The sequence below is a fragment of the Sorghum bicolor genome, chromosome 6 (genome assembly GCF_000003195.3).
Source record: "Sorghum bicolor cultivar BTx623 chromosome 6, Sorghum_bicolor_NCBIv3, whole genome shotgun sequence".
NCBI lineage: Eukaryota > Viridiplantae > Streptophyta > Magnoliopsida > Poales > Poaceae > Sorghum > Sorghum bicolor.
The window spans coordinates 47,996,881-48,018,640 of NC_012875.2; the positions used below are offsets into that span (position 1 = coordinate 47,996,881).

The 21,760-nt window shown below is 39.9% G+C and overlaps 2 protein-coding genes and 1 long non-coding RNA gene across 6 annotated transcripts; 2 read left to right on the forward strand and 1 right to left on the reverse strand.

The window, feature by feature from the left end:
• On the forward strand, window positions 515–4,245 carry LOC8073557 (agmatine deiminase). The gene is made up of 10 exons (XM_002446593.2): window positions 515–744; window positions 1,845–1,958; window positions 2,070–2,165; window positions 2,248–2,326; window positions 2,650–2,693; window positions 2,791–2,869; window positions 2,959–3,093; window positions 3,209–3,444; window positions 3,558–3,713; window positions 3,850–4,245. Exons 1-10 carry the CDS (start codon window positions 649–651, stop codon window positions 3,940–3,942), a joined length of 1,128 nt encoding a protein of 375 aa, XP_002446638.1. The 5' UTR covers window positions 515–648; the 3' UTR covers window positions 3,943–4,245.
• On the reverse strand, window positions 5,138–13,647 carry LOC8073558. Of its 3 annotated transcripts, XM_002447944.2 has the most exons (21): window positions 13,406–13,647; window positions 13,251–13,323; window positions 13,017–13,139; window positions 12,739–12,908; window positions 12,229–12,387; window positions 11,735–11,881; window positions 11,483–11,543; window positions 10,602–10,906; window positions 9,857–9,985; window positions 9,648–9,761; window positions 9,481–9,567; window positions 8,861–8,983; window positions 8,641–8,734; window positions 8,422–8,556; window positions 8,186–8,320; window positions 7,864–8,012; window positions 7,651–7,782; window positions 6,747–7,076; window positions 6,234–6,374; window positions 5,985–6,155; window positions 5,138–5,343 (listed from the first exon to the last, which is right to left on the reverse strand). In XM_002447944.2, the coding sequence occupies exons 1-19, from the start codon at window positions 13,490–13,492 to the stop codon at window positions 6,240–6,242; spliced, it is 2,688 nt and encodes an 895-aa protein (XP_002447989.1). In that variant the 5' UTR covers window positions 13,493–13,647; the 3' UTR covers window positions 5,138–5,343; window positions 5,985–6,155; window positions 6,234–6,239. The 3 variants fall into 3 exon arrangements, with proteins under 3 accessions (XP_002447989.1, XP_021319438.1, XP_021319439.1); XM_021463763.1 differs by having other exon boundaries at window positions 5,985–6,374; XM_021463764.1 differs by lacking the exons at window positions 5,138–5,343; window positions 5,985–6,155; window positions 6,234–6,374 and adding an exon at window positions 6,427–6,641.
• On the forward strand, window positions 15,716–17,895 carry LOC110436639. 2 transcript variants are annotated; one of them, XR_002454452.1, is made up of 5 exons: window positions 15,716–16,170; window positions 16,953–17,055; window positions 17,177–17,233; window positions 17,304–17,389; window positions 17,626–17,895. It is a non-coding gene; the product is annotated as an uncharacterized LOC110436639 (long non-coding RNA). The 2 variants fall into 2 exon arrangements; XR_002454451.1 differs by having other exon boundaries at window positions 15,716–17,055.

Here is a 21,760-nt window from a genome sequence, read left to right on the forward strand (position 1 = left end):
GTCGGATTTCTTGCACCATTAGGGCTTGCGGCCTGACAAAAGGGAGAAAATTAGAACTTAAGATTGACTCTATTATTATGGTGCCACTCAAAAGGATGACAAATAGGGTTCATCTGTTATTCAATGACAAATCTCCGAATGACCAGACCTGTTCAAGCTATTTAACAGTATTTTTTTTGTCAACAATAAATCAGACATAGCTTAGCAGGCAAACGAAAGTAGCGAGGCTACTGAGGCCTTGTTTAGTTCCCAAAAAATTTTGTAATTTTTTTAGATTTTCTATCACATCGAATCTTTAGACGCATGCATGGAGTATTAAATATAGACGAAAATAAAAACTAATTGCACAGTTTAGTCGGAATTGACGAGACGAATCTTTTAAACCTAGTTAGTCTATGATTGAACAATATTTACCACAAACAAACAAAAGTGCTACAACGTCGATTTCCGAAACTAAACAAGGCCTGAGGCTGCGGCGCAGCAGAAAACGCCCAGCCGGCCCAGGCGCATCGGCATCGCCGCGGGGCAAGGCACTCAGGTCGCGATATATAAAAGTGGCCCGCGGGAGCACGGAGCAGGCGAGCACCAGCCCAGCGGCAGATCAGTTGAGGCGGCCGATTCCAGGGTTTAGAGGAGAGAGGAGCGGAGATGTTGAAGGTCCTCGAGGGGCGGCGCCAGGCCAAGATGGGGTTCAGGATGCCGGCGGAGTGGGAGCCGCACGAGCAGTGCTGGATGGGATGGCCCGTACGTAATCTCCCCCCTCCCTCCCTGCTTCTCCCTCTCCGATTCGCCTCTCATATTCATGTTACGCCTTCCATGTTCTTCGTGCTTTCATTTTGGGGCTCCGTGCTACGGGGTTGCAGTTGGCAGCCATCCGTGTCTTGTGCTTGTGACGCTCTGTGGAGAAATTGGCTATAGAAATGGTTGATTCTGATCTCGACAGTGCCTCAAATGTTTGGTTCGGAAATGTCTGGTTCAAATGTTTGGTTGGGAAATGGTTTGCTCGTGCTCCTGGAATCGTGGTTCAGGGTCAAGAAACTCAGTGCTGCGCGTGCGATTTCTCGCATCTTTTTGCGAGGAATTTCTCTCGCCTTTTCTGGAACATGAGACGGTGCTTCTAGGAAAAGAAAACAAAAGTAGGATGGTTCTTTCCAACTGCTTTTGCGCCACCAAGACTTGTCTGACAGTCTCTTGGCTTGCCGTCTATCAGTTCAGAGCAGAGGTTCAGTCCGGATGAACTGGATAGTCTGGATCAATTATGTGCGGCCGCAGTGCTCTGCGAATTGTCTGGTCCTAGGCTACCTTGACACCTGGTCTTATAGGCTTCTCTTCTGAACTCCGAAACGGATCAGTCGGTTTTTCTGTTGTAAATAGAATTGGCATCCGTACATTCCAATTCGCATGTTGCTGGGAGCAGTTAGCGTCTCAGAGACGGTTCCACTGGTCAATTACTATTGCTGTGTGAAGTTGGAAACTGAATACTTTGTTCTTGGAACCTTGAGCCGTAATTAGACTCAGTCCCATAAATGAATTACCGCAGTATCCAAATTTTAATATCCTGAATTTGAAGGAATGGTTGCCAGCGGCGGATAAACTGGAATGATGGCCTATGAGGATACATAAATAGTAACCTGATCCTGCAACTTTGCCAATATATATACTAAATTGAACATGATGTTCATTGTACCAAAGAGGACGTGCGAGCATAGTATAAGATGGTCCTAATAATTCCTGCTCCATTTTGTTGTCCACTACTAAACATGTATATGAATGTGTTCATAAGACGCGAACATTTCCAAGTTCATTATCATAATAAACATTTTCAAATTTCTTTTGAATGCCAGGAGCGTCCAGATAACTGGAGGGAGAATGCTGGTCCAGCTCAAGAGGTATTTGCTAGAACTGCAATTGCCATTTCAAAGTTTGAAAACGTCACGTTATGTGCAAGTGCCAAGCAGGTATCAGATAGTCTCATCTCTGCCTCATTTCAATTTCAACTATGTTGTGGGCTACTTCATTACCATACAACATACATGTCATATTCAGTTTCACATTTTTGTTTCTGCTAGTATCCCAAAGTCCACGAGCTCATGGAACATCAGACCAACATCAGGGTGGTTGAGATGAGCATGAATGATTCCTGGTTCCGTGATATGGGACCCACTGTGCGTCACTTAAATCTTTGTCTTCTTTTATTCTCATTTTAGTCTGGTGTTTTTACTTGCTAACAGTTTTCCTGGTTTTCAGTTTATCACTCGTAAAGGTGATTCAGGAAACGCAGAAAAAACAATTGCAGGAATTGATTGGCAATTTAATGCCTGGGGAGGTATGTTTAATTGGACTATGCATGTTTGTTCTGCATTTTTTCATACTGCTTATTTCAGTTATGATGTCTTTGTGATGACATGTTCTTTTTCTCACAAAATATCTAGTCAAAGGTTCCAAATTTCCAATTGTTAATCCATACTTAACAAAATAACTATTTTTAGTAGCAACTAGCAAGTGATTTCCAAAGGTAATAGATGGATCATGTATAGAAGCACTTATTTGTTTTCTGAATAAGAATTTCTTAACACTAAAATCGATGATTCCATATCAATTACTTTCTTTTCATGAAAATAAGCAAGTTTTGATACTTCTGCACTACAGGAATCTATGATGATTGGAGTCTTGACAGCGATGTTGCCAAGAAAGTAAGCAACTGAGCCCTGTTCAAGAACAAACTGATGTTTGTGCCAGACTATTTTCCGTACTGATTGCTCTCTTTACTGTTTCGGTCATGGATTCCAGATAGTCGAGATTGAGAGGATTCCTAGGTTTCTGCATAAAATGATCCTTGAGGGTGGTAGCATTCATGTAGATGGAGAAGGTTGGGGATATGTCATATATTTGTCAATGTATAGATAGTTTCTGTCTTCTCTGCTGTTTTCTTCATGATTAATGGTCGCATTTCATCAGGTACATGCATAACAACAGAAGAGTGCTTGTTGAATCCTAACAGAAACCCCAACATGACCAAACTGGAGATAGAGAATGAGCTAAAGGATTTTCTTGGAGTCTCAAAGGTCATCTGGATACCTCGTGGACTTTACGGTAAACACTAAATTGGCTCTTAAAGATGTACTATACTGTACATAAAACATTTCTGTCTCCCACATGTGGGTCCTCGCTTTATTACTTGATAAATAAGCCTTTGACCATTCCCCAGGTGATGAGGATACGAATGGCCACGTTGACAATATGTGCTGTTTCATTAAACCCGGTGTGATCCTACTGTCGTGGACCGATGATGAGAAGGACCCTCAGTATGAACGGTCAGTCGAGGCACTGTCTGTTCTCTCTCAGTCCATTGACGCGAAAGGACGGCAGCTCGAAGTGGTGAAGATCCACGTCCCTGGGCCTCTGTACATGACAAAAGAAGAGGCAGAGGGTGTTGTTTCAACGGTCAGTATCACAGCTACACTGGTTACTAGTGCTAGTATATATATCTGCCCTTTGCATGAAAGTATCGATCCCAGGCGTTGCTAACAGCGAAGAATGTCTGGACGGGGTTTCAGGGGCATGCTGTGCCGAGGGAACCAGGCACGAGATTGGCCGCCTCGTATGTGAACTTCTACATCGCCAATGGCGGGATTGTAGCACCTTCTTTCGGCGACAACAAGTGGGACAAGGAGGCATATGCGGTTCTCCAGAAGGCGTTTCCTGATCACGAGGTAGTATATCTTGACTGTGCATTCTACCCCCAAACGTTTAAGGGCTTAAGGTTGGCTCGCATTATTGTGCGCTGTGGAACTTCATTGAGGTTAGAAGCATTGTGTGGTGAAAGGGCTGGTGTGGTTTGGCACGCAGGTGGTGATGGTTGAAGGCGCTCGAGAGATCGTGCTGGGAGGTGGAAACATTCACTGCATCACGCAGCAGCAGCCCGTGCGCCCGTCGTCCTAGGTGCAACCGACGTCGACGCGAAGGCGATGAAGAGCATGCTGGTAGCGTCATTTTGTATACTACTAGTATTTAGTAGGTGAATTGATCTCGCTCTAGAGATACAAAAATAATTCCCGTTTCCTCCAGGCCCATGTGACGCAGAAGCGTCCTGGCTGCGCTAGGAGAGAAAACGGCGATGTAGGACGAGCGCGTGAGTGGGGTAATCAAACAATTTCTTCGTGTAGCTTGGCTGAAAAAAAAAATAAGCAAATTACCCACTCCATTCTGAATTATAAGTCATTCTAACTTTCTTGAAGAGTTAAAGCATCTCAATTTTAACTAAAGTTATAGAGAAATACATAAAGAGGAAGGAGATTGCTCCTCACGACCCTTGGGCGCCTCCTAACCATCCACAACCCGTGTGTCTATGATTCACTCTTTTGAACGCAGCCGTTGAGTTCACATGGAACTGTCCATCCATAATTAGCTCACGAAAGTCAAATCTGGTGTTAGAAATGTCATGACTGAAAGTACTATTTGTTGATTTGTTATGAGAGAAAAACACTACCGAATAGGCTCATGGCTGAAAGTATTATTAGCTCCCAGTAGTCACATGTAGATTAGCAAACGTTCGGATGCATCGAGTGTAACCTGTGCACTCCTTCGGATTCTAGCCACTTGGCATTAAATTAGTGTTTAGCCGCAGGTAGGATAAGATGCATCAAGTGTAACCTGTACGGAATTCATGTTGTAAGGCCTTGTTTAGTGTGCACTCCTTCGGATTCTAGCCACTTGGCATTAAATTAGTGTTTAGCCGCAGGTAGGATAAGATGCATCAAGCGTAACCTGTACGGAATTCATGTTGTAAGGCCTTGTTTAGTTCAAAATTTTTTTGCAAAACAGGTACTGTAGCACTTTCGTTTGTTTATGAAAAATATTAACTAGGCTTAAAAGATCTGTCCCATCAATTCCGACCAAACTATGCAATTAGTTTTTATTTTCGTCTATATTTAATACTCCATGCATGCGTCTAAAGATTCGATGTGACGGGAAATCTGAAAAATTTTGCAAAATTTTTTGGGAACTAAACATGGCCTAAATTAATGTTGTGGCAAGCAATCAGGTCAAATGATCTACGATTGACCGATAGGTCAACAAAACTTCCACGAAGAAAATAAAATGAACTAGGAAAACCAATGAGACTGGAGACCGGAAATAAATGTCATCAAAATTTTTGCATTTACATGGCGGTACAAAGTTTGGTAAGTCCACCTATAAGGCGATCCGGCCGCAGTCTACATGCAGTAAGTGATCAGTTTCAGGTACACATTTGGTTGACACAAACAACACCGATACGAACGATTGTTCAACACTTTGGTCAGTGGCGTTAGGCAATCTGTATACCACATCTCCAGGTCACACCTGCAGTAACACGACTGACATTGGATTAACAGGTAGTATAAGTAAGCAACTACAGGCAGGATCATTACTATAGATCTACTGGAAGGTTTGTGCTTCAGTTAACTGATGAGTGGTAACAGGTTCGTTAGGCGTTACAAGTATATATGGAAAAAATAAGAAAAATATTATATATGGGTACATCGATAAACAAGAACCATTTCTTCCCATGCTTTACTGGTTAGACTATTGAAGTCTGGGGGGTTGATGAAACCCATGTCTACAATTCGACCCCCACCCCACCCCGAGTCTTCTATAAGGTTATTCCAAATCGAATCTCTTTAGAAAGAAGGTCTTTTGTCTCATGGTAGCCTGCTCCAGTCCCCTTACGAAACTTTCGTTATTGAGTTAGCCATACACTTCACATGTTTCGAGCGATTCACGTGGCATCATCAAATGATACAAGTCTTGGATAAGAATCTACAACGCACTAGAACACCCTTGTTGATGATTCTTTACTGCGACAGCGTCTAGGGTTCCTAGATTAGAGTGCTCTTATCCTAACCTTAGAGCCTAGTTTTTTACGTGAACATTCATGATGACTTACGGGCATAGCCAGATGAAGTTAAGAGTTACCATCTGTATCTGAAATTCTAAATGCTGACCTTTGTACCCTATCCGTAACAGCCGGAACCTGGGGTGCACAGATGTATCAAGTTGAAAATGGCATGCACCCTGACTGTGACCAGAGACAGAGACCCTGATCCTCTCTTGTGAAACTCTATCCATCTCTGTCAATCATGCAGAAGAAACAACAATATGGTGTTGCGCATATCCTGGAATACAATTGAAATGCTCATTTGCATTCAACAAAACTAGTAGCATCATATAGTAATAGTAACAAAAAAAAAAACTCTACATCATGTAGCACTTGAAAGCCCCTCCAGCTCACTTCTAGCCCAGCAATTCAACTGCAATGCTTTGGTCTTGAGTTGCTCAAAAGCAGACTTTAACTTTTGTTTTTCTACATGTGTTACATCAGGCACACTAGAATCCTGCAGCAGGAACCGACATAAAGTGAAACAACTAGAAGAACAAGTCTGCATGAACTTTGAACAGTAGTATATATCCCAAACTCCCACAGCTACAATTTGATCATGATAAAATATAAATCAAGCAACTGATTGAGCTTAGCACAAGTCAACTAGTTCTTTTTTAAGCTAGGAAATCCGTCATTAATTGGACATCAACAAACAAAACAATTTCTGTTGGGAGTTCCATTACTTCTTTTCTTTTCTTCTTGGGATACACTCATCCACAAACTGACATTAAATAAAAAACAATTTTATGACTAGGAAATTTAAATTTATTAATCAACATATGACAATTAAACAAAACCATTTCTGTTATTGCTAACCATCACTTACCAGCTGATGCTTTATATATTCCAGGATGCCTTTAATAACCGATTTGCCAAGAGAAAGATTCCTATGGAGTTTCTGGTCATTGCATAAGAAAATGAGTATGGTTGTGACAACACAAACTCGACATGACAGCTCTCCTGGTCCTGGGTATGTTAAGTTGGAGAGAGATGAAAGTAGATGATCATCTCCTGTTACAAAAGATTTGAGTATCTCCAATGTGCTGCAAAGAACCTTGTCATTCTTGTCAAACATGATGGTGCATGGCTTGATAAAGTACTGAAATAGTCTTGTCTTATCGGGTTGAAAACCAAATTCAATGGTTTTAGACAGATCCTGCAGATAAAACATATTCAGTGGGGGTGAGATATATTCCTATTCAGAACCAGACATGTACAGTAAGAAAACAATCACAGGGAACTGGGAACATCTGCAGCCAGTTCAGCTAAATAAAAGAGTGGTGCTTCGTATCCAATGTGCCATATCCTTGGACTTGCTAGATAATGCAAGTATTAGCCATTATACGATTCAATGTGATTTTTTCAATCTTACTACAAAGTATGCACTATCATTGAAACTGTGATTTATATTTGGGAGGTGCCAATACTATTCCTCCCGTGCCAAGTTAACTACCCTTTTGAACTTTGAATAAAATAATATGCGTCCCTGTTCTCTTGAAGATTAGTTAGTTAGAGCAAAATAATGGGGAAAATTTTATCAAATCCGTTCAGAATTTCAAGTAAAATGATATTGCTCCCATGCCAACTTAACCACCCTTTTGAATTTTCAATAAATACTATGCCTCCCTGTTCTCCTGAAGATTAGTTAGAGCAAAATTTTGAAAAAAAAAATGTATCAAATCACCCAAGTATGAGTGTCATAGCTCTAAAATTGGAAAAAAAGTACGCACCAAAGATGCATCAACCAAGTAACCAGCTATAAGCTTTACAACATCTCCATTCATGAGCTTAGTAGTTCCGGCATCAAGTGTAACGATAATTCTAAACAAGCCATTCATGTTATGCAACGATGGTTTTTGTGCCTGCAATAAAGCAAATGACAGGTGAGTTTAATGGTTGTTGCGATAAAACATGAAACGGAAGCAAAGTTTAGAAAAACTCACAATTGCATTAGATAAGTTATTCCATATCAATTCAAGGACCAGAGAGCCATCGCCCATTTCAGATAGGGAAGTCAAAATTAGGCGATTCAATGACTTGAAAGTATCCCAATTTGAGACCTTGCTAGAACCCTCCAGAGTAACTAAGTCCCCTAGATTAATTTAACAATGTAAAATATACTTGTCAGAGGGGGGAAAAGGCCCAAGTAATGAAACACCAGAATTATTGAAGACACATATTCAGATAAAATAATCAATCCATTAAGAGCAATATCTGAATTTTACTAGCAGACGGTAGTAAATGGAAAGAATGTTCAGTAATCACCAGGATGAACTCTGAATCTTGCCATTAGCAGCAACAAGAAACTGAGTTGCTCTGTTATATGTAAACTACCAGCCTTGTATGTTGACTGTAGGACCTCAATGGCCCTGAACAGTATGAGGGGTTCCAGCACATCACCTGGATTTCATAGGTTATATGGAGTAACCAGAATTTATAACATGAAAATCAACTATAGTGCTACAAAATCAAGTGGTGACTACTTAAGCAAAATAGCTTACTTAAGCAAGCTGAGCCCAATGGCCCAACGATGTCGGGGAGCAGACTGGGGAAATAATAAAGGCATGAAATGGCAAGTTCTTGGCAATCGCGAGGAAGTTTAACAAAAGGACCAACATCCATAGTTCCTGGTAATGCTGTCAGTAAAAGATATCAGTTCAAAACAAAAAAGAATGATAAATATAAATAAATGGATAAGATGATCACTGAGTAGTAATTACATTCAACACCAAATAACTTTGTGAAGGGGCGTAGGCTTCCACAGTCCACTGTGGGGAAGTATTGCCCAATTCTTAGAAGAAGCTCCAAAGCAACCTAAAATAATCCAGACAGCCATGAAGTAGACAAGCGACAAAGCTTTAGTATGCTCAAAGTATACAAACTCCAGATCACATATCAAGTATAACAATTCCTAGTGGATAAATAAAACCTACAGCAGACCTTTGTAACTAAGGGGGCTTTATCAATTGATTGTAGCAAAATTCCTGGTAGCTCATGTATCCATGTGTCATGATAGCCCAACACACCTGAATCATTTTCAGCAAGCCATATGCCTGTTTTCTCCTAACCATAGACAAGGGGAAGATGTTATGCATCATATGTCAGGATCCACAAACATCTTTTTTTGTGTAACTGTTACCAAGAAGTTCTAGGTGTAATTATCTTTTCTTTTCTTTTTTTGTGTATCATCAATGATTTGGTGGTTTTCATCAGGCACGCCACATGCCCTCCGTCAAGCCCTACTTACTGTTGTATGTATAAAAATGTGAGGCATTTTAGACCTCCAATGGTTTCAAAGAGCCAACTTTGCTTTAATTGCAATGTGCTAGTGAAACTTTCAAAAACATAGTGTGATGAAGGCATCTTTTACAAAGAACATATCTTTACCAGTCAGGCAACAAGTCAATCTATAATCTGGATATATTTTCTCATCATAATATTAGTCAATTTTTAAAGGTTTGATTGAATCTTGTTCAAGATGCCATACATTTACATACAGAATAATTAATACTTAAGCATGTAAATGGTATGTTTAGCATAGTGTCAGATAAAGAACCTACAGGAAGCAGCATTTCTCCAACTGCATCCAAATATGGCAACATTAGCTTGCAATCCACCTTGCAATCTCTAAATGAGTCTGTAAATGCCTGCACTTGAACAAAGCATTTTATTTTGGCAAATGCAATATATAAAAATATTACAGACTAGAAAGCAAATCAATCAATACCTCCAACACATATCCTTTTGAGTCATCTGGGGCATTGGATATAAGACCTGGAATGCAAGTTATAAGTGGGCTCAAATACATCTCGATGAGATCCTTATTGCGAAGCGTTTTTGCCTGATAAAAACAAAAGATGTTAATAGATGATGCAAATCCATAAGATAATGAGAAAGCAGTATCCATGAAGTGAAAATTGGTGAGCAAGGAACAACCTTTGCGAACAGAGAAGACACAAAAAGGCAAAATTCTTCAGCTGAAAACACAGTGTTATCTATCCATACATTCGAGCGCAAAAATATTTCAGCAATCCTTAAATTGAAAATGAAAAATTTGTCGTCTCCCTGCCATGAGAAAGAAGTTCACAATAAGTAAGGTGCAAAAGATACAACCATAATTTTATTCTAAAGCATACACAGATATCTAAATCAGAAAATTAGCTCTAGATAGGAACACATGATCCGCGAAAAAGTCCAGTAGAATGGTTGTTTAGTCATGATCCAAGTGTTGTCCCAGAACTAAGTCTAGAAACAAAGCAAACATCAGTGCGTGAAGTCTGTATTCATAGGGCAGCAAAAAAATGCTCAAACATGAACTGAGCCATCAAAACATGTGATGCATGTAGCGCTGCCAAAATTTTTCAAGCTCAACAAGCTATCTGAGCCCATGCCTTGGACTCAGCTGTGCTGAGCTCACTCAAGCATAGCTTGATTGGGCTTAAGCATATGCAATTATACATAAATACAACACAACAGTAGCATGGTATATTGTAGTTCCTGAGTTCCATCAAAAGGTACTCAGTTCCTATAACTCTACCAAAGTCTAGCAAATCAAAACTGTTCATGTTTCTTCTTTTTCTTTGCAAGGAAAAGAATACTTATGTTACTCTCTTTTGGGTTGATCAAGAAGTTATTTTAAAACCAGTTGGTGGTGGTAACATCAAGGGAACAACTTCCGTACCTTTCCATGAAACAAACGCTTCACTCCCCATAAATTCTTTAGATGTACCAGTAACGAACTTCTCAACCAGTCAGGCCCACATTGAGTTTCGGATATGGGGAATTTCAACTGAGGTTTCTTCACCTCATGAACAAATATCCTACATATTAGATCCAGACAATGAAGAGCTGATAGCAATGCTTCACTTGACTGAGCATCAAGAGCTGACTTTGCACAGAGATCTGAAGCTGAAACCTCTACAGAATTAATGAGGATTTGGACAAGGTTCTGAAGCTTCCCTGATAAATTGGACATTGAAAATGCCCCTGCAGTACAGAAGAAGTATAAGATAACAGTAACAAAGTTGAATGAACAGGACATAAAGAAATAACATCAAATCAGGTAGTAAGTACAGTGATTCAAAAAGGAAAAAGGTATGGAAGGGTTGAAACAGCTGTTTATATTATGATGAATTAATGATCCTTAAGAGAGTCATTTCTTTAAAAATATCGTCTCCACTCTTGGTATATGAATTAAAAGTACCCGAATTTCCATAAACTCTCGATTAAGTAACCAGAATGCTCCAATCCAATGATAAGAAAGAAAACAGAAGTGGTACTCTGACAGAGCCATCTAATATTATGCAATATTTATGACTTTTAACATTCTGTCACTCATTTCAGGAAGGCCAGCAAACTAGAAGTACCATGAAAACAAGAATAAATGTAGCAAACTGTGAGTGATTTGTGTAATCTCGGGCAATCTCTGAGGATATTGGCAGGCAACATTCAATTCACATTCAAGTGCTAATTTGTCATATTAAAAGATGGCGCAACAACATAAATTGCATAGCAGATTCTATAAACGAAAAGACAAGGAGAGGGTTGGGAAGACATAACTACCTCCTGCACTGTCTTCAGCAGTGGTAAATTTCCAAAGTTCCCTTGCAGAGAGGTTATGAGTCTGTAAGCGATGAGGAAAGGCTTTCATCAATGGAGTATAGCTATAATGCTTTTTCACACATACACATTCCAGAACACATAGATTTTTCTATTTTATCAAGTTCCTCACTGAAGCTACAAACGTGTGAGGAATGTACATTTTATATTTTATTAAAAATACAAAAGATTATTTACTGAAGTCAGGGTACAAACCTGTCGATTTGATGTATCATCATTTTCTATCGCTTTAGCAACCAAGGAAAGGCAGTGCCCAAGCCCACTAAGGACACTGTTAAGTTTATTCCTATCATGTAGGTTGATTCTGTCATTGCTCAGTACCGCAACAAAGTTGTTGAAGGTCTGTCAGAAAAAGATAATACAAATGAAACTATAAGTTGGTAATGGATATGGTCAGCAAATATACAATGTCTAGGAGTGAGAATCAACTCAAATAAAACATATATTCCTTAGTAGGTATAGTTACTTGATTAAAGTTGGACTATGAAACAAGTTGTGGTAGTTAACAGATGCATGTTTTAGAAAAAAAAAATACTCTCTCCATAAATTAAACATTTGATGCTGGTTAGTTCAATTAATGTCAGATATTAATGGATGGAGATAGTACAACTAATTAAGCAATAGAAGCAAGGAACAGAGCAATAGAAGTGTCTCATCATTCAATACAACTGTGAAAGCAGCCCACTTACCTGTTCAGCATAACTAGAAAAGGATGATGGGAAATTAAGAACCACAAGCTCCAAAAATCTGAAAGCCATTAACTGGATATCCACAGATAGATGGGTCGTTCCGTTCAGAATATTAGCCATCAGCAAAAACAGTGTGCTCCTCATAGATATAACATTATCCTGTAAGCAGAATTGCAATCTCACATCTGAAGCCAAAAGCTAGAAAATTGAACTGGACAATGCATAATAAAGCTATGCAAATAAAGAACGATGTGCTTTAAGTAGCCAAAAATAAAAAGAGAAACTTATACAGTGTATTTGTGAATGCAAAAAATATGCAGGCGTCATACTGTGGTTAGCAGAGAGCATGATATCACACAAGCAATATTAACTGTTACTAGCGTATATTTACAGAAAACTGGAATGTCAAGATGCAATGCAACATGTAAGAACATCATGAGTAACCATTTCAATTAAAAGATCTATTTCTAATCCAGATAAAGTAGATAAAAGGGGGAGAAAGAGATGTACTTCTTTCAAAGATGGGAAGATCAGAGACTGCAGTATATTGTATAACGATTCACGGACCACCTTATCAGTATCGCATATCCTTTCCTGCAGCTTCTCAATTATAGCAACCTTGTGCAGTTTAAGCTCTGTTGGGTGCTTGACAACAATGTCCTTTATTCCATTCAGTGCAGCTTCAACATTAAGACAAAACATATACACAGTCAGCTGCTAAGAATGCATTGCGACATCATGATAGTTTATCCATTGTGTCACCGTACAGACTAGGGAAAAAAACTCACCTCGCCGCACATTGGCATTGTAGTGCCCCGTCTGCTGCAGGAGCTCCCGCAGCGTGAGCCCACGCTTGTTCACTGCCATGCCCGTCCTCTCCGAGGCCATGGTCTGCTCCGGCAGCACGATCGCTGGACGCACACACAACACGAATTCACAATACAGAGCCCTAAACTGAGCAATTTTACACCTCAAAATTGCAGGGCAACTAGGGAAAAAAAAAGGTTGCTTTGCTGGCGTACCTTTGGACTTGATCTCCGTGTTGGTAGCATTCTTCGGCGGCGGAAGCTTGCGCCCGACCTTGTGCTTGTACTTCTGCAACCGCCAGGAAAAGGCTTAACACGGCGACTTAGAGTCAGGTCTCGGAGAGAGCGCAGAACCGGTGGGCTAGTGGTACCTTGAAGTCGACGCCGCCTCGCTGTTTCTGCTTCGCCTTCGGCTTCTTCGAGGAGGAGGACGCGGCGCCGCCCTTTGGGCGCCCCATGGCGCTGGTACGGGAGAGCGGTGTTCACTGCGCTGTGCGCTGGCGCTTGGAGGGGTCTAGGCCGGAGGGAGGTGAGAACAGGCGGAAGCGGCGGCGAGGCGGCGGCGGAGGAGGTGGCCTTTGCCGGGATGGACAGCCAGACCAAGAGAGAGAGAGAGAGAGGGTTGAGATATGTAACGGCCCACACACAGGCCCATTAGGCCTAACATGCGGCCTGGAATGAAAAAACAATTCGATCCGGGACGAGAGTGAGAAGAGTTTAGCAATTTTTTTCAGTACCCCGCACGAAAAACATATACTAATTGGGTAAAGTTCGTTTAGCACAGGTATTAACACGATAAATCTTAGATCCAACAATCAAGTTGAAAACTTATATGAATCACAATACAAAATTGTCAAACGTCACACTAATAATGGTTTACAATATGCACAAAAGCTTATACAACAAATAAGATTATATTATAATCCTACTTCTTGGGCCTACGCTTTTCCTAATGGTCATGAAAGTCTTGAATATGTTGTCTTCATTCATCCATTTTATAGGAAGTTCCTAATTCTGACTGGTTGCATCTTTTTTGCTACATTAATTCAACTAATTCAAGGTAAATCAATAAATTGAATATGTGAATAAAAAATAGGTTAGGGTTTGTATCTCTAGGAACTTTAGGAAGTTTGAGGTTGAGCACTTGAGTCCACTACAATTTGTTAATGATGCCGCACACTTCATGCTCCACAAACAATCATACAAGGGGTGGGACGACACTACAATAGAAAGAAGAGAAACAGAGACACTATATAATGCCCTCTATAATGGCGTACAAAGTCAAATTGGAGAGAGGGTGGTTAGACGTTTGGAACTAGAGATCTAGGATTTGGAGAGAAAGATGTCACACAATGAGAGGGGAATATACATTGCTCATCTCAAGAATCTCTTCGAGCAGTCGTGCTCACAGCTATCCTTAATCTATGGCGCGCCTCCACACCACGAACACTTAAGGTGTGAGTCTTGCATCCTCTGAGCTCCCATAGCATTACATGGAAAAAAATGATGCTATGTGTTTGTTACTAAATGCCTAGTTCATTTGCGCAGTATACATCTTCTAATTAGCTAAATAACTTAAAACAATGTTTTGCTTATTTTCTTTCTTCAAACAATCCTCAACCAACTCTACATTATTTAGGATTAGTCTTGTTATCTTCTTTTATTTTCTTTGTTCATATTATTATCGTGATTCTTGTTCTAGTCTCACTACAAGAAATGTATGATTTTTTGACATATTTAGTATGACAATAAACCGTGATGTCATTATATCATCCATATTATGACATTTTATAATAGGCATTTTGACCTAGTGACATAAAAAAGTTGGATGTCATAATAAATGTCATAAAACTATTCTAATTCTATACCATGTCATCCACTATGCTAACACTATACCACAGCCAACCATTAGCGTCGGACAATGGTCGGTAAAACGTAATATTAACGTCCAACTATTGTTTGGTATAAAGTTGTAACTGATCATGATCGCTATTTTTATTTGAAGCAACTGCGGATAGGTCGGCACATATATTTAGTTGTTTCCTCAGATCATCGGTCGCTAAAAACATATATTACGCCTTGTTGAGTTCCCAAAATTTTGGGGTTTTGGGTACTGTAGCACTTTTAATTTTATTTGGCAAATATTATCCAATCATAGACTAACTAAGCTCAAAAGATTCATCTCGCGATTTTACAGATAAACTGTATAATTAGTTTTTGTTTTCATCTATATTTAATGCTCTATGCATATGCCGCAAAATTCGATGTAAGAGAAAATCTTGAAATTTTTTGGAAACTAAACAAGGCCTAGTCAAACAATAGGTCGTTAGAGCCCGATTTCATTTTAGTGCGGTAGGCCCAGCCCACTCAGGCCTTGTTTAGTTCGCAAAAATTTTCAAGATTCTCCGTCACATCGAATCTTTGGTCGTATGCATGGAGCATTAAATAAAGATGAAAATAAAAACTAATTACACAGTTTAACTGAAATTTGTGAGATGAATCTTTTGAGCCTAGTTACTCCGTGATTGGACAATGTTTGTCAAATAAAAACGAAAATGCTACAGTAGCCAAAAACACAAAATTTTGCGAACTAAACAAGGCCTCAGCCGCAAAGCAATTTTCGTGGCCCACCCGTCGTACATACAAAACCCAAAACCCTATCCCTTCATCCCCTTCGCCTACACACCAGCAGTTGCACAACGCTGCTCGCCTCACGCCCCCGACACCCCTTCCTCTCCCTCGCGTCTCTTCTCGGACCCATCCGCCATCGCCGTCGCCCTTCTCCACCATTGTCGTTGCTGTTGCCGCCACCGCCCTCCTCCTCCTCCTCCGCCACTTCCGTTCTTCTACCCTAGATTTCTGCGCATGAGTACCTCCCTGCCAGTCATGGATCTGGCAGTGCAGGCTGTGGGGGGAGTGAGTTGTGTCCCCATCGTGGGTGCCATGGCTTGCTTGGGGAGCCTTCGTGGATCTGGGCGACATCAAGGTGTCCCCCGCTCTTTGCCCCAACTCCTCGGATCGGCTTCCTGTACAGGCGGAGAGATCCAGCATGGTGTCAGACGCTTGTGGTGATGACGTGCCTTCTTCGTCTTCGGTAAGCTCGACAGGCTTGCCAAGCCATGCATCCTCTCTCACGGTGAGTGCTCCCCTTTGTCCATATTTGTACTAATTTAGAGTTAAAGGATACCAAAGAGAGGTTTGCCAAGATCAAAACAGGGGCAAAAGGAAAAAATTCTCTGCTAATATTTAACTGTTCTACATCCATGATTGTAGTTGCAACTGTAATTTCTTTTTTGTCTATATCTGGCGAAATGGCGATATTAGAGATCTCAATTAGGGCCTTGTTTTTCTACCAATGTCCCAGGTTCTCCACCTTTTTTTTCTTTCTGCAATTTTTCTTATGTATAACTGCTAAATAAATGTATCATGTGTGGTGAGGATATGAATCAGTGCATTTCAAATTCCCTGGAACCTTTTCTCTATGAAACCAGTCACTAAATAAATATGCCTTTTTCTGTGATGGTTTGGTATGGTCTATCCTCATTGTGTTTCCATTGGAAATGTCTGATGCTATACTTAGATAGATTAGATGTAATGCTTGGTGTCATGTGTGAGAGGATACTGAAGGAAGAGCGCATTTGACTTTGTTGCTCTATACCTATATCTATTTCAAGATACTGCTTTCTCCTTTTAAATTATTGCTAAACTAACATTGTACAGTGTAAGAGGGGAGCACTCACTGTAGTGACATATGTCCCAATATTTCCTACTTGCTTATCTATTACATTTTCTATATATATGTTGTGTATTTCAAGCATGCATGAAACATATACTGTACAACAAGGCATAAGTCTAGACTTCTTATCTAACTTAACTCTGGTTAACCATAGAGGTAAAGACTATTTCTTCTGCTTGCAGTTCCCTAAAACATATCGGTGGTGGCGGTGGCAAGGACAACCGCCAAGAGAATGGTCTTCTACTAGATGGAAGTGCCATTGCCAAGTTCTCGCCCCTTATACAGGTAGTGTAGCAAGTAGCGGCATGTGCCTTTTCTCTTGGTTTGCCTTTTCTTTTGCTGCCCAACAGTCAGGCAAGTTGCTCAGCTCATTTTTTTGTTCTCCTCTACCATTTTTTGCTATCAGTGGCACAGGAACTTGAGATCACCTTGACCTCGTGTTTTCAGAGCTGAGAAATTTGAGGTATGGAATATGTGATCTAGTATTGTCATTTTTTAAATGTTAATCTGATGCAGATCGTGCTATATCTCAGGTAGACTACAATTTTACATATAGTGCTGTGAAAGACTGGGCTGCTGGAAGAGAAAGAAATGGTCCAGTTAGATGATGTTGTGCCAGGTAGCTGGAATTTTTAACTTACTATTTGTAGTTGTCTCTAGGAACAATTCGCAAGCCATAGTGAAAGAGGTTGCCAGAACTTCAATTGATGTCTATTATAGAACTTTGAAGAGTTAATGGCTAGGACCTGCTTGATGACACATATTATGAACTTTACACTGTAGTGATTTGCGAATATGTTATATCGAGCAAAATTGATCTGCATGGAAACTACTGATAGTTTGTAATTGTTGCAGATCCAAAATTACTACGAGATGTTGGGCTACTAGGACTCCGGCAAGGACATTGGCACCTTCACAGCGGCATGGCAGTAGTCTGCAAAATTCTAAACTTAGATTTCTCTATAGCCCTAGCACAGTGTAGTCTTTTTTCGCAACCCTATTGACCTATTTGGATGGAATTGAGATTGTGAATCTTGTATTAAATGAGTGGATCTTTGAAAAAGTGTGGATTTGTTTGCTATTTTGTTGTATATAAAATCAGTGATCTAAGTTTTATCTTTTTTATATCTGTTATCAGAGACGCGTCTTCCCTGTATGCGTCACTGCTAAGGAGTCATTAGTGACGTGTATAGACTGAACAGGTCACTCATAAAGGCTCATCACTGATGCGTATAGACTGAACGGGTCACTCATAAAGGTTCATGGTCTCAGATATTATGACAAATAACCAATGTCATACCTTATGACAGAGAATATACAAATGTCACATGATCCATTTATGACAGTGATTTTTTGACATATAGTTTTTTGTCAACTAATTGTCACAACTCTTATGTTGTGACATTATTTTCATATGTAATGACATAAATAGAAAGTCAAAAAATCACAGGATTCTTGTAGTGTCTACGAACTAGACTGAGCAGGCGAAGGTTAGAGACCTTCTAATTGATTTTATCACCTTTCTCTCTAATATTCAGTGCTCTTTTTAGTAGTTTTTTATTAACACAAACATTTATAGTTGTTATGTATTCTTCTCGTGTACTATATTACAATCAAACATTTTGTTGTGGGTTTGAATAATTCCCCTGTATCTAAATAATAATTCTCAGGTTTGACTAATACATCACTGCTGGTCCGCATTAACGATTAATAGTAATATTTGGATGTAATCATTTTGGGCTGAGTACGTACTTATGAGTATGAGGAATTAGAGGCAAGGAACAACCAATCAATAGTAAAGAGACAATAAATACAAGTAAGTGGTAGCCAATAAATAGCAAAGAGACAATAAATGTAGACAAATTCCAAGTTAATATAAAGAAGATTTTTAAATAAAAAGTTTTTATTTAGACGAAGGAGATAAATGAATGGAGGGAGTAATGACTTAAAACAACCAGTAGAGATGTTACTCTCTCTGTTTCACAAATAAATGTATTTTTTTGACTGGTACACTTATTCGTTTTATTTAAATTTTTTGTATACATAATAAAATAAATAAATTATTATAAAAATATATCTAACAATAAAAATAAGTTATAAAAAATAAATAATATTTATTAAATTTTTTAAATAAGACAAACGGTCAAACATAAATTATAGAAGTCAAAAAAGTGTGTTTATTTGTCTAACGGAGGGAGCAGCGTGGCAGCTCCGCAGTTGTGCTATACTGCTAGGCCTTGTTTAGTTCCAAAATTTTTGGCAAAATGAGCACGGTAGCAATTTCGTTTGTATTTGACAAATATTGTTCAATCATGGACTAACTATGTTCAAAAGATTCGTCTCGTCAATTCCGACTAAACTGTGTAATTAGTTTTTATTTTTATCTATATTTAATACTCTATGCATACGTCTAAAAATTCAATGTGACAGAGAATCTGGAAAATTTTGCAAAATTTTTGAAGAACTAAACAAGGCGTACCACCACGGGAATCCGTTTACTGCCGAGGCTCGGAGCGTAATTTTATGACGACGAGGAAGGGGATCGGCGTCGCAAGGCGAGCGGCACGTGGGCGCCCGGCGACGGTGCACACAGCGCCTTGCTGCCTTTGCTAGCCCTGCGCGGCTGCTCTCTCCGTCGTGCGGTCAGCACCACCAGCAGGCAGCGAGCTCGGGCCCCGAAAGCCACCCACCACTGCGCTGCCACAAGGTCGGGCTTGTTGGGCAGAACGCCCTCGTGCTGCATCTCGTGCTCTGCCCAAACCTGAGAGGCTGAGGGTGAGGCTGCCGCCAGCTCACCAACTCGGCAACCCTACAGCTGGTAAAAAAAAATAATCTAAAAGGTAAGAGCTGTCCGAGTGTTTGAGACTGCTTTATTAAACCGTTTCACCTCCACGCATTTGTTTGCTAAAGAGATCTAGCGCATGTTGGGACTGCTTTGCTCTATGTTTTTCAGCTCCGCTTCATGTTTTTTTAGCCAAACGATTTCAGCTCCACGCACTTAGTTCGAGAAAAAATGGTGGAGTTGTGAGAGCACCTAAAGAGTTACTCCACAAACTTCCATGGTGGAGATTGTGGAGCAGTCCCAAACACCCCCATAGTACTCTACAAACTTCGCTTTTATGGAGTTACTCCACAGTGGATTTTGTGGAATAGAATTTACGAAAGCAGTCCAAACACCCCCTATTGTTATACTTCACATTTGTTAGCTCTACTCTTTATCAAAAAGTTTCAGCTTCACGCACCGAGAAAAAATAGTAGAGTTAGGAAAACATCTAAAGAGTTGTACTATAAACTCTATTTTTTTTGGACTGCTCCATAGTAGAGTTTATGAAGCAAAATTTGCTAAACAATTCCAAACACCCCTAATTGTTAACTAAGTAATTACGTGCCACGCCTAACTACACCAAATAATGACGTAGTACTACTAACTCTCAAGGGCTCAACCGCGGCCACGGATTCGTGGATTCAAATGTGGAGCTGGGGATCGGATCGGATGGTGTCCACACGTCAAGCAAGTCGTCTAACACTCGCAGCTTTTGATGCATGAACTTGTTACACGGACAGTGTGTACCGACCAGTGCCGACTGCCGACATTTGAGTCTCGAAGAGCTAGCTAGCTCGCATGCCAGAGTGGCGGCGTATGTACACGTGGACCCAAAAAAACCGAGAAGAATCCGGCCGGCCGGCGCATGCAACTGGATTCGCCCTCGCCGGCCGCATGCGTGGAAACCTGTAAACAACTGAGCTAGCCCTCTCTGCCTTCTTCTTTGGCACACATTACGTTTTGAAGTCTGAAACACTACATCTAAATTCAAGTTTCTTTGAGGGAAATCTAAATGCAAGTTTGGGAGGATTATCCTGAGCGCTGGGTGCATGAAGGATGATCACATCTCTTATCCAACCAATTAAGCTAATCGACTTTTTACGTAGGCTAAAAAAATGATATACGTACTCCTACCAAACCTAGCTCAAAAAGGTGGTAACGTATGTGTTACACACTTACACTCTATACATGTACTTGCCTTAGTCATGGGCGGAGCTATATGTACTACTACACCCATGGAAAAAATAAAAAATAATGACAAATGTTAATTTTTTACTATATTTGCACCCATAAATTATAAAGTCTTGCACTCACAAGATAAGCGCACCCTTCTTAAATTTGTTCTAGCTCCACCACTGGCCTCAGTAGGGCTTTCGACCTCAACACACATACTTGTCTCACAGTAAGGCTTTCAAGCTTATGCACACCTCAACGCATCGAACATCAGTATATGTTGTTCTAAATCCCTAGATGTTATAGCATTTAAAGAAGGGCCTCCCCCAACAGTTATTAGTGGAGCTAAATGAGGCTATAGCCACTAAATTATATTCCCTCCATCATGGAATGATAATCATATTTTAAATAGAAAAACTCAACTTATACAAACATTAACTAACAGTTGTTCAATTTATATACAAGTTTAGAACATATTCAAAGTGGCTATAATATTAATTGATTCTTTTGCAAATGACAATATATAGTAAGAGAAATGAACAGTCAAAATCTATTTTGCCTGACTTTTTCATGATTAAAGTATTTTTATCATTTTAGGACAGAGAGAGTATATGGATGTAAACCCTGTCTCAAACCATGCACCCTATATAGCTGGAGAATAGTATCTCAGCATATGTTTGTTTTGACATTTATTTTTGAACAAAAATGTTTGTTTTGACATTAGAGGAAATCAATACTCCTAAGTTATTAGTACTTGTTCTTGTAATGTCATACACTCATACTATTATCAACTTATCTCTCTCTCTCTCTCTCTCTCTCTCTCTCTCTCTCTCTCTCTCTCTCTCTCTCTCTCTCTCTCTCTCTCTCTGTTTTTTTGCTAACACATTTGAATCGATGAAATACATGCAGAGGACAAATCGTGTTCAGACTTAATTCAAAGACTCTTGGATGCTTGGGTTAGGTTGACACCTTGGTCAGGCGCAATCAGGACCA

Bases quoted from the DNA above. Each gene is read 5' to 3' on its own strand.
- LOC8073557 (XM_002446593.2), top strand. From the start codon at position 649: ATGTTGAAGGTCCTCGAGGGGCGGCGCCAGGCCAAGATGGGGTTCAGG. The intron at 2,166-2,247 runs GTGCGTCACTTA...CCTGGTTTTCAG, and splicing joins TCCGTGATATGGGACCCACT to TTTATCACTCGTAAAGGTGA. The intron at 2,870-2,958 runs GTTGGGGATATG...GCATTTCATCAG, and splicing joins CATTCATGTAGATGGAGAAG to GTACATGCATAACAACAGAA.
- LOC8073558 (XM_002447944.2), bottom strand. From the start codon at position 13,492: ATGGGGCGCCCAAAGGGCGGCGCCGCGTCCTCCTCCTCGAAGAAGCCG. The intron at 12,388-12,738 runs GTACATCTCTTT...TTCTGCTTACAG, and splicing joins TCTTCCCATCTTTGAAAGAA to GATAATGTTATATCTATGAG. The intron at 9,762-9,856 runs GTTGTTCCTTGC...TGTTTTTATCAG, and splicing joins TGTCTTCTCTGTTCGCAAAG to GCAAAAACGCTTCGCAATAA.